Source organism: Nilaparvata lugens, chromosome 2 (assembly GCF_014356525.2).
Source record: "Nilaparvata lugens isolate BPH chromosome 2, ASM1435652v1, whole genome shotgun sequence".
Taxonomy (NCBI): domain Eukaryota; kingdom Metazoa; phylum Arthropoda; class Insecta; order Hemiptera; family Delphacidae; genus Nilaparvata; species Nilaparvata lugens.
In genome coordinates this window covers 81,991,664-82,005,036 of record NC_052505.1, presented here as the reverse complement: position 1 = coordinate 82,005,036, position 13,373 = coordinate 81,991,664, and the positions used below count along the sequence as shown (strand labels likewise).

At 33.8% G+C, this 13,373-nt stretch overlaps 2 protein-coding genes across 2 annotated transcripts in view; one reads left to right on the top strand and one right to left on the bottom strand.

Moving 5' to 3' along the window:
* The window catches only part of LOC111064454 (RYamide receptor-like), a 390,152-nt gene that overhangs the window by 135,798 nt on the left and 240,981 nt on the right, over window positions 1-13,373 (bottom strand). The window lies entirely within an intron of this gene.
* LOC111057312 (RYamide receptor-like) overlaps window positions 1-13,373 on the top strand; it is a 108,522-nt gene that overhangs the window by 69,927 nt on the left and 25,222 nt on the right. Inside the window, exon 5 of the mRNA XM_039421921.1 lies at window positions 2,601-2,799. Within this exon, the coding sequence (XP_039277855.1) occupies window positions 2,601-2,799 (199 nt within the window). The remainder of the gene's footprint in view (window positions 1-2,600; window positions 2,800-13,373) is intronic.

Here is a 13,373-nt window from a genome sequence, read left to right as displayed (position 1 = left end):
GGATGTAATATATGTTATGAGCACATCATCGTATAAATCTATAAATAAAACATCGATTGACGCATGGAATAATCGCATATTGAGTAGAGTTTTCAGATGGATCATTTTATATTCATAAAAATACAGTATTTATGACTTGAACGAGCGTAGTGAGTTCACACTGATGAATAGACCCTCGAGTCGTTCGTTTGCGAGGTTGTTTTTTCGACGAATACTTTTGATTGGTTTGATCAATCAACTTCAAATTTTCAACACACATATTTTTCAACCATTATACAGACCGAGTTTGTTGGCTAGAGAAATTGTCTTACTGCTTCGCCCTTTCCGAGGATATAACAGGATAACATTGTAAGCGCATAAAAATGTAGTGACTTATCATCCACCTGACTGATGATTTGTGTTTTGGGAGTTATCACACAGTCTTTTATGCGCCGACACGTGATTCCAGTTGTCTTGAATTCTGATTCTGACTTATCCACCCACACCGAGTAAATTATAAAGTTCTATTGACTGATATATTATAACAAGTTGCAGATTTCAAAACTAGTATACAATAGGTTTTCATGAGCAAGCTGTCCAGGCCGAGGGGCTCTGTAAGAATGAGCGTTCTTTTTTTTCAAAAAGAAAAGCAACAATTTTTCATCGAATATTGAGTAAACTAACATTCTTCAATAGTCACGGTCAAATGACAATAGACTTACGTGGAATTGGAAGGAAGAGATGCGATTGGAAGCTGGAAATGTTATGAAGTGTACAGTGTAAATGTAAAACCTACTACAGTAACTATGAATAATATTCTAATAGATAGCTTCTAATAGACTATGGCCCGGTTGCACAAGAGCCGGTTGAATTTTAAAAGTGATTAATTTCACAAGAACGAATCAGAGAAGGCATTTTTGATAAAGCGGCTTCTCTGATTGGCTCTCGTGGAATTAACCACGGTTAAAATTTAACCGGCTTTTGTGCCACCGGCACTTCGAATAATAGATTCTATAGTTTCTGTAGTAAAACCCAGTAACTGGCGCCACCTACCGGCGGAATTGAGAAGTACCCCAGTAGTTCCAATCCACCAATCAGAAGAGAGTATGGGGAGTTGGGAGGCGTGGCTTGTTGCAATTGGTCCGTTATTCTCACACCATGATTCTGTCGTTCTCCATCATTTCAGCTCTCTTCTATTCACACTCTCTAACCGTTCTATTCGTACTTATTTATTTAATCAGCTATTTATTTATTTATAAATTGATACATACAATATCATTCTCAAATATGAATGATTGGGAAAGGAACAACAGGCTTGAAGCCAAAAACTGTTCCTTTCCCAAATTTAGATGGAAATTGTCCAAAAATAGGTTATGTTCACACTTCATGATTTTTTATTGTATGGATATTCTAAATTCTCTGCTGAGATCAAAGTCAAAAGTCTGCATCAATTCTACTTGAAATCTTTCAAAGATCTTCAAACCTACTGTCGTGAAATATTTCCTAATCTTATTGAATATTGAGTGATCTAACATTCATCAGATTTAGGTCTTATACAATGCAAAATATACTATTCATTTCTGAGCTCTCTCATAAGGATATGACCTTATCCTGTTCAGAAATTCTTCCATTCCAAAATCAACAAGCAAATAGTTAGTTGATTATACAGAGAAAATTGAGTTTTCTCTAAGTTACAGTATTTTTATGTTGTCCTTTAGTAACAGTATTTTGCTCTCTCGTTACATTATCGTTATCTTGTCCTCTAGTTGAAGATACTTTTAAAATTTAGATAAATAGTGAATGAGATGCTGAATTACAGACGATTCCAAGAACTTTCATTCAAAGGCTGTTAGGCTCGGTTGCACAAAAGCCTGTCAAATTATAATTCTAATTGAATGCAACGAGAACCAATCAGAAAAGGGTTTTCCGATAAGTCTTCTCTGATTGGTTCTTGTGGCATCTAATCACGATTGAAAATTAATAGGTTTTCTTTGATTGGTTCATGTGGCATTCAATCACGATTAATATTTAACAGGTTTTTGTGCAACCGGGGCTTGAGCTGATAGAGAACGGTACCATTCCCTATCGTGTGAATGTTGTGAAGTTGTTAGGGTGGCTACTAACGACAGGTCGTGTGAACATGTTCGTCTAATATGTTGCGGTTTCAGTAAAAGGCTTCGAACAACATTTTTTGAGCTGAAGTTTCTTATCTTCGTTTCTTTATTGTTTATTTTTTCTTCGTTGCTCTAATTTGTTGTTTACTCGATGTTAGAATCTGCTATCAAACAGCTGTTTTTCGTTGGAAGCCTTTTGAATGCCTTCTTCGTTCACACATGGCAATTGCGTTCACACATGTTCGACAAACTTGTCCGGTTGTCAGTGGTCGTCACACACCCAGCTACGTTCAGCTAGAAATAATTCTTCGGAAGACGTAGCCGTCCTATCTGCCAATGTTGAAAGCTACGCTACGCTGTTGTGAATGGGTTTGCGCAGATTGCGCGGCGTGGTTTAACATTAGGAAGATAGTACAGCTACGTCTTTCGAACTGAGTAAATAAGTAATACGGTAATAAATGTATTTCTATTTCGTCATTTAGCTACAGTATTCCCATTTTGTTTCAGGTTTGTATGTGAGGAAGAGTGGGAATCACAGTCAATGCGACAGCTTTACAGTGCCGCACTGATGACTCTCCAGTACGCGGTGCCGTTGTGTGTGTTGGTGTTCACCTACACAAGCATCGCAGTTGAGGTGTGGGGTAAGCGACCACCCGGGGAGGCACAAGACACCAGAGATATTCGCATAGCACGCTCGAAGCGCAAGGTAATGCCCTTATCTTTCTCCACACGTTCACGTTGTTGCTCACATATATATGTTGTCATCATTCATTGGAAAGTGGCATGTCGCCTGAAAAACTGTGATATCGAGTATCTTGGAACCACCGTTATAGTGTACTATTATAGTTGCTCTAGACAGGAAGTGTGTAATAGTGTACAGTGTACTTTAATAGCTGCTCCAGATAGGAAGTGCAGGTTTGCTGTTTCCTGTTGAAAATCTCGAAAGGAGTAGAATAAGAGACAAATAATACCAAATATTGGGGCACCGAGCGTCGCTCGTTATTTCTATCAATTGATGAAAAGAACACAATTCTCTAAAATGATCGTGTTTATATTTTACAGCAGGTTATACGTCAGCCTATGAATTTCGGGGATGCGATATTCTGTTTTTCTACAGAATCACTCGCTCACTTTTTTATTACTATCCACAGACGACGAAAGTTCAGCTAATTTTCCAAGGAAGAGACCTACTGCAATCGAATTTTTATATCATAAACCTACTATGTTCCAAATTTCGTGATAATCATTAGAGCCGTTTTCGAGATCCGTTGAACATAAATAACCAGATATAAAAATATAAACAGATATGCAAAAATTGCTCGCTCAATATAATAGGATTTCATGGTATCTTTACTCTATGTAGATTAGAACAGAAAAAATCTTTATTCCTTAAAATATGTACAAATTCATTTAAATGATTATATATAACGCCTTACTACGAGAGAAGAAAAATGAGTGGAAGATACAATGATACGATTCAAAGATCTTATCAAGACTTAAAACGTATTAGACAATGTGTTGTCTGTTGCTTCTGTAAAACATTCATGACTCAATTGTATTATTTGAAAGAAACTCTGTTAGTTTTGAATTGAATTAAAGTGAGTGGAACAACAATAGAAATAATCACAAAGGCCTGCACTCATTGTTAGTCCCTACTCACTGCAAGAAAGATTTCCATATCTCCATGTACTTGAATGTCTTGATATATCAGAAAATAATGTGTTACTTTCCTGACTTCTTGTAATTGATTCAGTAATGTATATGGAGGTTCATAAGATAATGGAGCAAACTTATGCAAGTTAAACAGCTCCAGTGATGTAAGATATAGGCCTAAGAGTGTTCCCTTTCAATAGTTTATCAAAATTATTATTTAATTGCTTTCTGTTTATCCTTTATTCTTATACTAATAAGTAGCCATTCTCGATATTATTAGTCCAAAACTTGGAATACATACTTCACGTGTATTATTAGCTTTTATCAAATTCAAAATTTTGAATTTGAGGAATAACAATGGAAGAGAGTAGCATTTAACAGATCTGGATGGAAGGCTGCCAAACAATCAAAAGATTGAGCTGAAAGAAGGTGGCAAATTGAATTTGAATTCGAGCTTCCTACTTGACTACTAGTTCAACCTTTTGATGAATCATACAATATTGGTAAATTTTCCAAACAAGTAACATTACAAAATAATTCTGAGTGAGAGATAAGTTCAAGTCCCATTTATGGGATAATAGGCCTAAGGAGATTATTATTTCATTCACGAATCCTGAAGTCGTTGCAAGAATGCATCAATCCAGATTATGTATTAATATTGAGAATGTGGCGTGAATATTTATGATGTGGAACTTTTCAATAATTGAAGAGAGTTGAATTGTTGTCAAAAATCCACTTTATTTAAATAAAAATTAACATTTTACAGGAGCATGCTTTCGTGTGTGCTCACAGCTGATGATGTGTTAGCTTGCTCCTGTAAAATGTTAATTTTTATTCAAATAAAGTGGATTTTTGACAATAATTCAACTCTCTTCAATTATGGAAAAGTTCCACATCATAAATATTCACGCCACATTCTCAATAATTATACATAATGCTTTCGTGTGTGCTTACAGCTGATGATGTGTTAGCATGCTCCTGTAAAATGTTAATTTTTATTCAAATAAAGTGGATTTTTGACAACATTTCAACTCTCTTAAATATTGAGAATCATCAAAGCATACTGTTCCACGTACATTCTCATTAATTTAGTAGTTAGTACACTACAATCATATTCGATTACTTTTGTGTAGAATATTTCCAAGCTCCAATTGTTCAGTTTGAAAATATACCATTTACGGATCCTGAAGTCGTTGCAAGAATGCATATAAATCCAGATATTCCATGATGAATTTATTGAAAATCTTCAAAGCATACTGTTTCATGTAGATTCTCATTAATTCAGTCTTCGGTACACTGCAAACATATCCGATTGCTTATACGTAGAATAGTTCAAAGTTTCAATTATTATAGATATCATTTTGAGAATATACTATTTACGGATACTGAAGTCGTTGCAAGAGCATACAAATCAATATATTCCATGATAAATTAATTGAAAATCATCCAAGCATACTGTTCCATGTAAATTCTCATTAATTTAGTCCTTGGTTCACTACAGACTACAAACATATTTGATTGCTTATACGATAGTTTCAACTTTCAATTATCATTGTTGAAGCAGAGTTCATTTGACTCTTCCATCTTGAAGGGCAAATGATGGGCACCCATGATGGGAATCCCATAAAGCATGAACGATGTGAGCCGTGAAACAAATGACCGCTCTGAGCATCCGAACGTGAAGGATTCCATCCAACTTTATCGCTATTTTGGCCGTCAGCTATAAACACCGGGGATTCCTGAGAGCAAAGTTTAATTAGTTAGTTGATTTGAAACATTTCAACCGCCTATTTCAGAAGCATTCCATTAAACGTTGGCAAATCCACTGAACTACATACGATATTAACGTTTGGTACAGAAACTTATCAAATTCTGATACACCCAGTACGTCTATTAATGCTGATTTCGGTTTAAGCCCTGGTGTTTTTTACGTTCTCAAAATCCCTTCATATTGATTACATACATAATTCATACTATTCTTCAATTAAATAAAATAACTAGTACCATTGAAATATTCCTTTCCAATTTCATACCACTTGTTTCGACATTCATGTCATTCTCAAGTCTTCATAGTGGAATGAATTCGAATATGTGTATTCTTCTCGGCTCGTCAAGGCGGTCCAAAATCAAGCATCATGAGTCAATTTCTGTCGAAAAATGGAAAATCTATTGTTGAGTGTAGGGTTAAGCCCATATTCCAATACACAAAAAATGGCCAATTCAAAGCTGCATATCTTGTGAAATACTTCTGATAAAATTTCTAAATCCAGTAAGAATGTGAAACTCTCTCCCCTCTTCCCACTCCAATAGATAATACTTTCGATTTCAATACCACAGGAGATTTTGAAAATATCGATTTCATTTTTGCTTTTTTTCGTGATTCTACTGTTAATAAAGAGTTTCTAAAACGAGTCTGATACATCATAGAAACTCGGGATTGATTTAAAATTGTGAATAAATTCATCCTCTACGAGCTCAGTTGCCTAAAACCCATTTTGAATCACTTTTTCCTATCATAGAACTGCCAAAACCGTTAATATGCGAAAAATATCTTTCCAAACTCCGGATTTTTAAAACAATAGAATCTTATTTCGGAACAGATTTTTCCATAAAACGTTTATAGCAAATGAAATGAAAGATTCTATTGCACATTTCAAGATTAAGTAATGTTTTATTATAATGAGGGGTTACCGAGATACATAGCTTTGAATATTGAAATTGGGCTTAAGTACACTCAACAATAAATTTTCCATTCTTCGACCGAATTTGACTTATGATGTATGATTTTGGACCGCCTTGACGAGCCGAGAAGAATGAAGTGTAGTACGATGAAATCTGAGCATTGTTTCAAAAGTTATAAGTGTTTGAAATTTTGATTCTTCAGGTGTCCTTATGCACTCCTCTCCACGCGGAAATACAGAAATGGAGTGCATCTAACAGGTGATTCCCATAGAACATAATCTCAAAAACTTATATAATTCTGCGAAATATCAATGTGAAGGCGATGTAGTTGGTGATGATGGTTGAAGCTGAAAATTAGGTTTTTTATTTAAATACAAGGAGCATTGTTGTCAGGTGTACCTGGAAATCGATTCATGATATAGAGCGTTCTACCTGATCTCAGAATTGTAGAGCACAAAAATAGGCCCAGAGGGATTTTGAATTATACATCTTGATGTTAACAATCGCAAGATATTGTTGATCAAAACTAAAAATCATCAGAATTGATTTTTTCTTAAAATATCACTCATTTTCGAAAAATCATAACTCAGTACTCATTGGCGATAGAGAGTTCCGAATGATCTGATTTTATTCAGAATTCTATAATGGCGAGAGCGAATTTTTCTGTCCTATTATTGGATTTGGCAGAAATAGCTGAATACTATAAAATTAACCAAAAATACGAGGTTTTTGTGCCACTCTGTATCTAGCACAAGGAAATTTTGCATGAAGAAATTTGTTCTGGGATTTTCTCATGTATCCAAATAATATATTAAAAAATCAGAACTACAGTACAAATTGCAAGCACACACCATAGCCTTATAAAATTTTATTATCGTGCTTGTGGTAGCTTTCTTCCCCAATGTCCTACTGATACTTCCACAAATCATTTGGAACCTTACTATTTTCTTCTCCACATCCAATTCATGTTTATAGCTAATGTCACAACCCAGATAACTCAACACTGATTAACTTGAATTTTTTCATAAATATATAGATCAATTCACCGAGAATGTTTATAGGACTATTCCAAATTTTTCAAGATTTCAGTAGGTCAAATTTTTAGTTTGTCAAGTTTTTAATTAGATCCTTGCGAAGTATGTTGTGTTACTTGCTAGTTTGAAATAGATAATTCATAGATACTACAGTCTGTCCAAACCGTAGTTGAAAGCATTTTTGTCTTACGGAGTACAGCGCTCCCAGATTTCACAAAATATAGGTAGTTATTTTGTATAATTGAACAATCAAGTAGCCCCATTTAAATATCCCATCTTAGAATATTTTATCGTATAATTCTATTATATAAAAATATTATTTATGAACGCAGAGATTAGAAAAATCAATTCGTTGTAATTAATTTTGCTATCCCGACCGGCAGGAGGATCGGCAATTCAGTAATTCGAACTCTTTCCAGAATATCAAGTTACAGTCAGTCAAGTACTTGAGTTACATGATAATACAAAGATCCAAGTTATAAATCATTCCAAGTTTGAATGAATAATTGGATGATTCAAGGTCAATTATTAAATTAAATGTACGTAGGTAAAACTTTCATAAATATTAATAGCGATTAGAAAATTAGTATTGAGCTTGATGGGAGCAAAAACTACTCTAATCTTGTTTCATGTCATCACAGAAGAGATCAACTGACAGATACAACAGAATATTGAAAACAGATCAACAGATGCATTAATAAAGTTATTTATGCAGTTTCTCCATCGCATGTTACAGTTGTTAAAAGATCAATCGTAAAGAAAAAATGAACTGCACTGGAGCAGCAGATTATTATCTATAAATTCTCCAGAAATATTAACGGAGAACGGGAGAGAACATAATCAAAGCTCCTATTCACTCATAATGAATGAATGTGCAAATCAATAGCAATGCTATATCGGAGGACTGGGATCGTTAAACCCACACAAACACGTGGAGTAGGCCATCACGTCCTATATCAAAGGCAATACTAGATACGTAAATAAAAGTCACGACCTATATCACGTCCTATATCGAAGGCAATATCAAAGGTAACATAATAACAAAGTACTCTATTCATTCTACACTAGTAGATCATGTTGTGTAGGATGTGGATGGAAATGCTCTCACTGAAAATAAAACATTTTGGATATCATACAGTAGAATTATCGCAATACAGGAATTATAGTTATTACTTGAACTGAAATGATTACTGACGATATATTATTTTTTTAAACCTGCGATTTGTGACTTTTTAAATGAATGTAAATACAGTACTTAAGGCTTCTGTTATAAGCACTTATAATAAGCGATGTAGTCTGTGATAATAATAAATGGAATATACTAGCTATGATTCTTCAACGACGGTTATCAAAAGTTTGATATATCTATGTAGAATTTGATTAAAATTATTTCAATTATTGAAACTTAGTATCATTTTTTTGAAAACATATTATTCCCATGCATGAAATTAGACTGAGAATCGATAAATGATATTTTGTTCAGTGTAAAGAGTAGAAAAATGAATGAGAGATGAATCTATTCGAAGTTTAAACAGAGAAAGATGAAAATCAATAATTTATTTTGAATACTCAAACCAATCGGAAAGCTTCCTGCCCTGCTGACTCTAGAAACGCCGTCTTACAACGCCTGAAGAAATGCCGTCTTATAACTCCTGAAGAAATGCTCTGGCCCATAGTTTTATCAAAATAAAATGTCATTGGAGAGTGGAGAGAAAAACGGAGCTCCTTAAGAGAGTATTATACTATAAATAGAATAGAATGTTAGTGCTATCACTAAGGTATCATCATGGATAATAATATGATTTACACTAACCACATTATGAAGGTTAAAGAAATGTTAAATAGTGAAATATCAAAAAAGGCCTACTGATGAATTTGTGGAACTGGCTTTGAAATGGAATCCAAATGGGCACTTCGGAAAATGGAAAATTCCGATCAATCAATAGCACAAAGATCAATCAAAACGAATAGAGCAATCCTTTCCTTCTGAAGTTATTGTTTGGGGTCTGGCAAATCCTCTTGGGAAAATGAAACGGAGAGAGTTGAGATGGATAACAAAAGCTAACAAGCTATTATTGGAAAGCTGCTTTGGTAAAGGATTTTCCGTTTGCAATGAATCCGATGATATTTTCCATTCACTCAGAAGTCAGGCATCATTATTGGAAAGATAACTGGCTTTATTATTCTTCTTAGATGATATGAGTTCAGTTTTCGTTATTGAAACTTATTAATTATCAAGCAAATAGAACTGAAATCGTTGTCAAGAAAATACAATTAAATTGATTGTAAAAGACTAATATTCATTATCATACAAATTTGATAATACATTAAAACTATCACTATTGAAAAGTATGATACTATTCATTATATGAATTAATGAAAGAGAATAAGGCTTACTTCATGTCATACCTAAGGAGAAAGCATTCCAAATGACGAGAACGTCCTGGAACAGGCTCGACAAGAAATTTCCACTGGAATGACAATTTCCAAATCATTCTACCGACGATACCTAATTGTATTTCTTGTATACCGGGTGCCCCTCGAAGAGGTTTACACGTTTCATTTTATATTACGTGCCCATTCCTGCACCGAATTTTTTCAAATTTTACACAGTTTACAAAGTAGGTTCTGAAAATATTCTGGGAAAATTTCAGCTCTCTAACCTTTGTAGAAACAAAATGGCGGCATATTGAATATCTTTCGCCTACTACTTTCATGAGTTATTATCTTATTTGTTTACTAAGTTGCAGTAGAATTGCCTCATTTGATGGAATCAGAAACTTATCAAGCAATCCTCCAACAAGATGGTGCTACACCTCATTTCGCAAATCTTGTTAAGCAATTACTAAATGACAAACTTCATGGCCGTTGGATTGGTCGTGGAAGTGATTTTTCAGATTGGCCTCCCCGCTTACCAGATTTAACTTTTTTGACTTCTTTTTATTTATTTATTTATTCGTTGATATAATTACAAATCATATGGATATGATTGGGATAGAACAACAGGCATAGCCCAAAACTATTCTGTTCCCAAATTTTTATGGGATTACTTGAAGGAGAAAGCTTATACCCATAAATTCAATAATGATATGGAACTAAAACGATCAATAAAAGAGGAACTTCTCCGGATACCGCGGAGTTTCTTTGTAAGACTATTCCAAATTTTTCAAGATTTCAGTAGGTCAAATTTTTAGTTTGTCAAGTTTTTAATTAGATCCTTGCGAAGTATGTTGTGTTACTTGCTGGTTTGAAATAGATAATTCATAGATACTACAGTCTGTCCAAACAGTAGTTTAAAACATTTTTTGTCTTATGGAGTACAGCGCTCCCAGATTTCACAAGTAGTTATTTTCTATAATTGAACAATCAAGTAGCCACATTTAAATATCCCATCTTAGAATATTTTATCGTATAATTCTATTATAAAAAATATTATTTATGAACGCAGAGATTGGAAAAATCAATTCGTTCTAATTAATTTTGCTATCCCGACCGGCAGGAGGATCGGCAATTCAGTAATTCGAGCTTTTCCAGAATATCAAGTTACAGTCATTCAAGTACTTGAGTTACAGGATAATACAAAGATCCAAGTTATGAATAATTTCAAGTTTGAATGAATAATTGGATGATTCATCAATCAAGGTAAATTAAATGTACGTAGGTAAAACTTTCATAAATATTAATAGCGATCAGAAAATTAGTATTGAGCTTGATGGGAGCAAAAACTACTCTAATCTTGTCTCATGTCATCACAGAAGAGATCAACAGAGACAACAGAATATTGAAAACAGATCAACAGATGCATTAATAAAGTTATTTATGCAGTTTCTCCATCGCATGTTACAGTTGTTAAAAGATCAATCGTAAAGAAAAAATGAACTGCACTGGAGCATCAGATTATTATCTATAAATTCTCCAGAAATATTAACGGATAACGGGAGAGAACATAATCAAAGCTCCTATTCACTCATAAGGAATGAATGTGCAAATCAATAGCAATGCTGTATCGGAGGACTGGGATCGTTAAACCCACACAAACACGTGGAGTAGGCCATCACGTCCTATATCAAAGGCAATACTAGATACGTATATAAAAGTCACGACCTATATCACGTCCTATATCGAAGGCAATATCAAAGGTAACATAATAACAAAGTACTCTATTCATTCTACACTAGTAGATCATGTTGTGTAGGATGTGGATGGAAATGCTTTCACTGAAAATAAAATATTTTGGATATCATACAGTGGAATAATCGCAATAAAGGAATTAGAGTTATTACTTGAACTGAAATGATTACTGACGATATATAATAATAATATTATTATTTTTTAAACCTACGATTTGTGACTTTTTAAATGAATGTTAATACAGTTGTTAAGGCTTCTGTTATAAGCACTTATAATAAGCGATGTAGTCTGTTATAATAAATGAATTATACCAGCTATGATTCTTCAACGACGGTTATCAAAAGTTTGATATATCTATGTAGAATTTGATTAAAATTATTTCAATTATTGAAATTTAGTATCCTTTTTTTTGGAAACATATTATTCCCATGCATGAAATTAGACTGAAAATCGATAAATGATATTTTGGTCAGTGTAAAGAGTAGAAAAATGAATGAAAGATGAATCTATTCGAAGTTTAAACAGAGAAAAATGAAAATCGATAATCTATTTTGAATATCCAAATTTTCCAAACCAATTGGAAAGCTTCCTGCCCTGCCGACTCTAGAAACGCCGTCTTACAACGCCTGAAGAAATGCCGTCTTATAAATCCTGAAGAAATTCTCTGGCCCATAGTTTTATCAAAATAAAATGTCATTGGAGAGTGGAGAGAAAAACGGAGTTCCTTAGGAGAGTATTATACTATAAATAGAATAGAATGTTAGTGCTATCACTAAGGTATCACCATGGATAATAATATGATTTACACTAACCACATCATGAAAGTTAAAGAAGTGTTAAATAGTGAAATATCAAAAAAAGGCCTACTGATGAATTTGTGGAACTGGCTTTGAAATGGAATCCAAATGGGCACTTCGGGAAATGGAAAATTCCGATTAATCAATAGCACAAAGATCAATCAAAAACGAATAGAGCAATCCTTTCCTTCTGAAGTTATTGTTTGGGGTCTGGCAAATCCTCTTGGGAAAATGAAACGGAGAGAGTTGAGATGGATAACAAAAGCTAACAAGCTATTAATTGGAAAGCTGCTTTGGTAAAGGATTTTCCGTTTGCAATGAATCCGATGATATTTTCCATTCACTCAGAAGTCAGGCATCATTATTGGAAAGATAACTAGCTTTATTATTCTTCTTAGATGATATGAGTTCAGTTTTCGTTATTGAAACTTATTAATTATCAAGCAAATAGAACGGAAATCGTTGTAAAAAAATACAATTGAATTGATTGTAAAAGACTAATATTCATTATCATACAAATTTGATAATACATTAAAACTATCACTATTCAAAAGTATGATACTATTCACTATATGGATTAATGAAAGAGAATAAGGCTTATGCTACTTCATGTCATACCCAAGGAGAAAGCACGAGAACGTCCTGGAACAGGCTCGACAAGAAATTTCCACTGGAATGACAATTTCCAAATCATTCTACCGACGATACCGAATTGTATTTCTCGTATGCCGGGTGCCCCACGAAGGGGTTTACACGTTTCATTTTATATTACGTGCCCATTCCTGCACCGATTTTTTTCAAATTTTACACAGTTTACAAAGTAGGTACTGAAAATATTCTGGGAAAATTTCAGCTCCCTAACCTTTGTAGAAACAAAATGGCGGCATATTGAATATCTTACCAATTCGCTTTCTACTTTCATGAGTTATTATCTTATTTGTTTACTAAGTTGCAGTAGTATTGCCTCATTTGATGGTATCAGA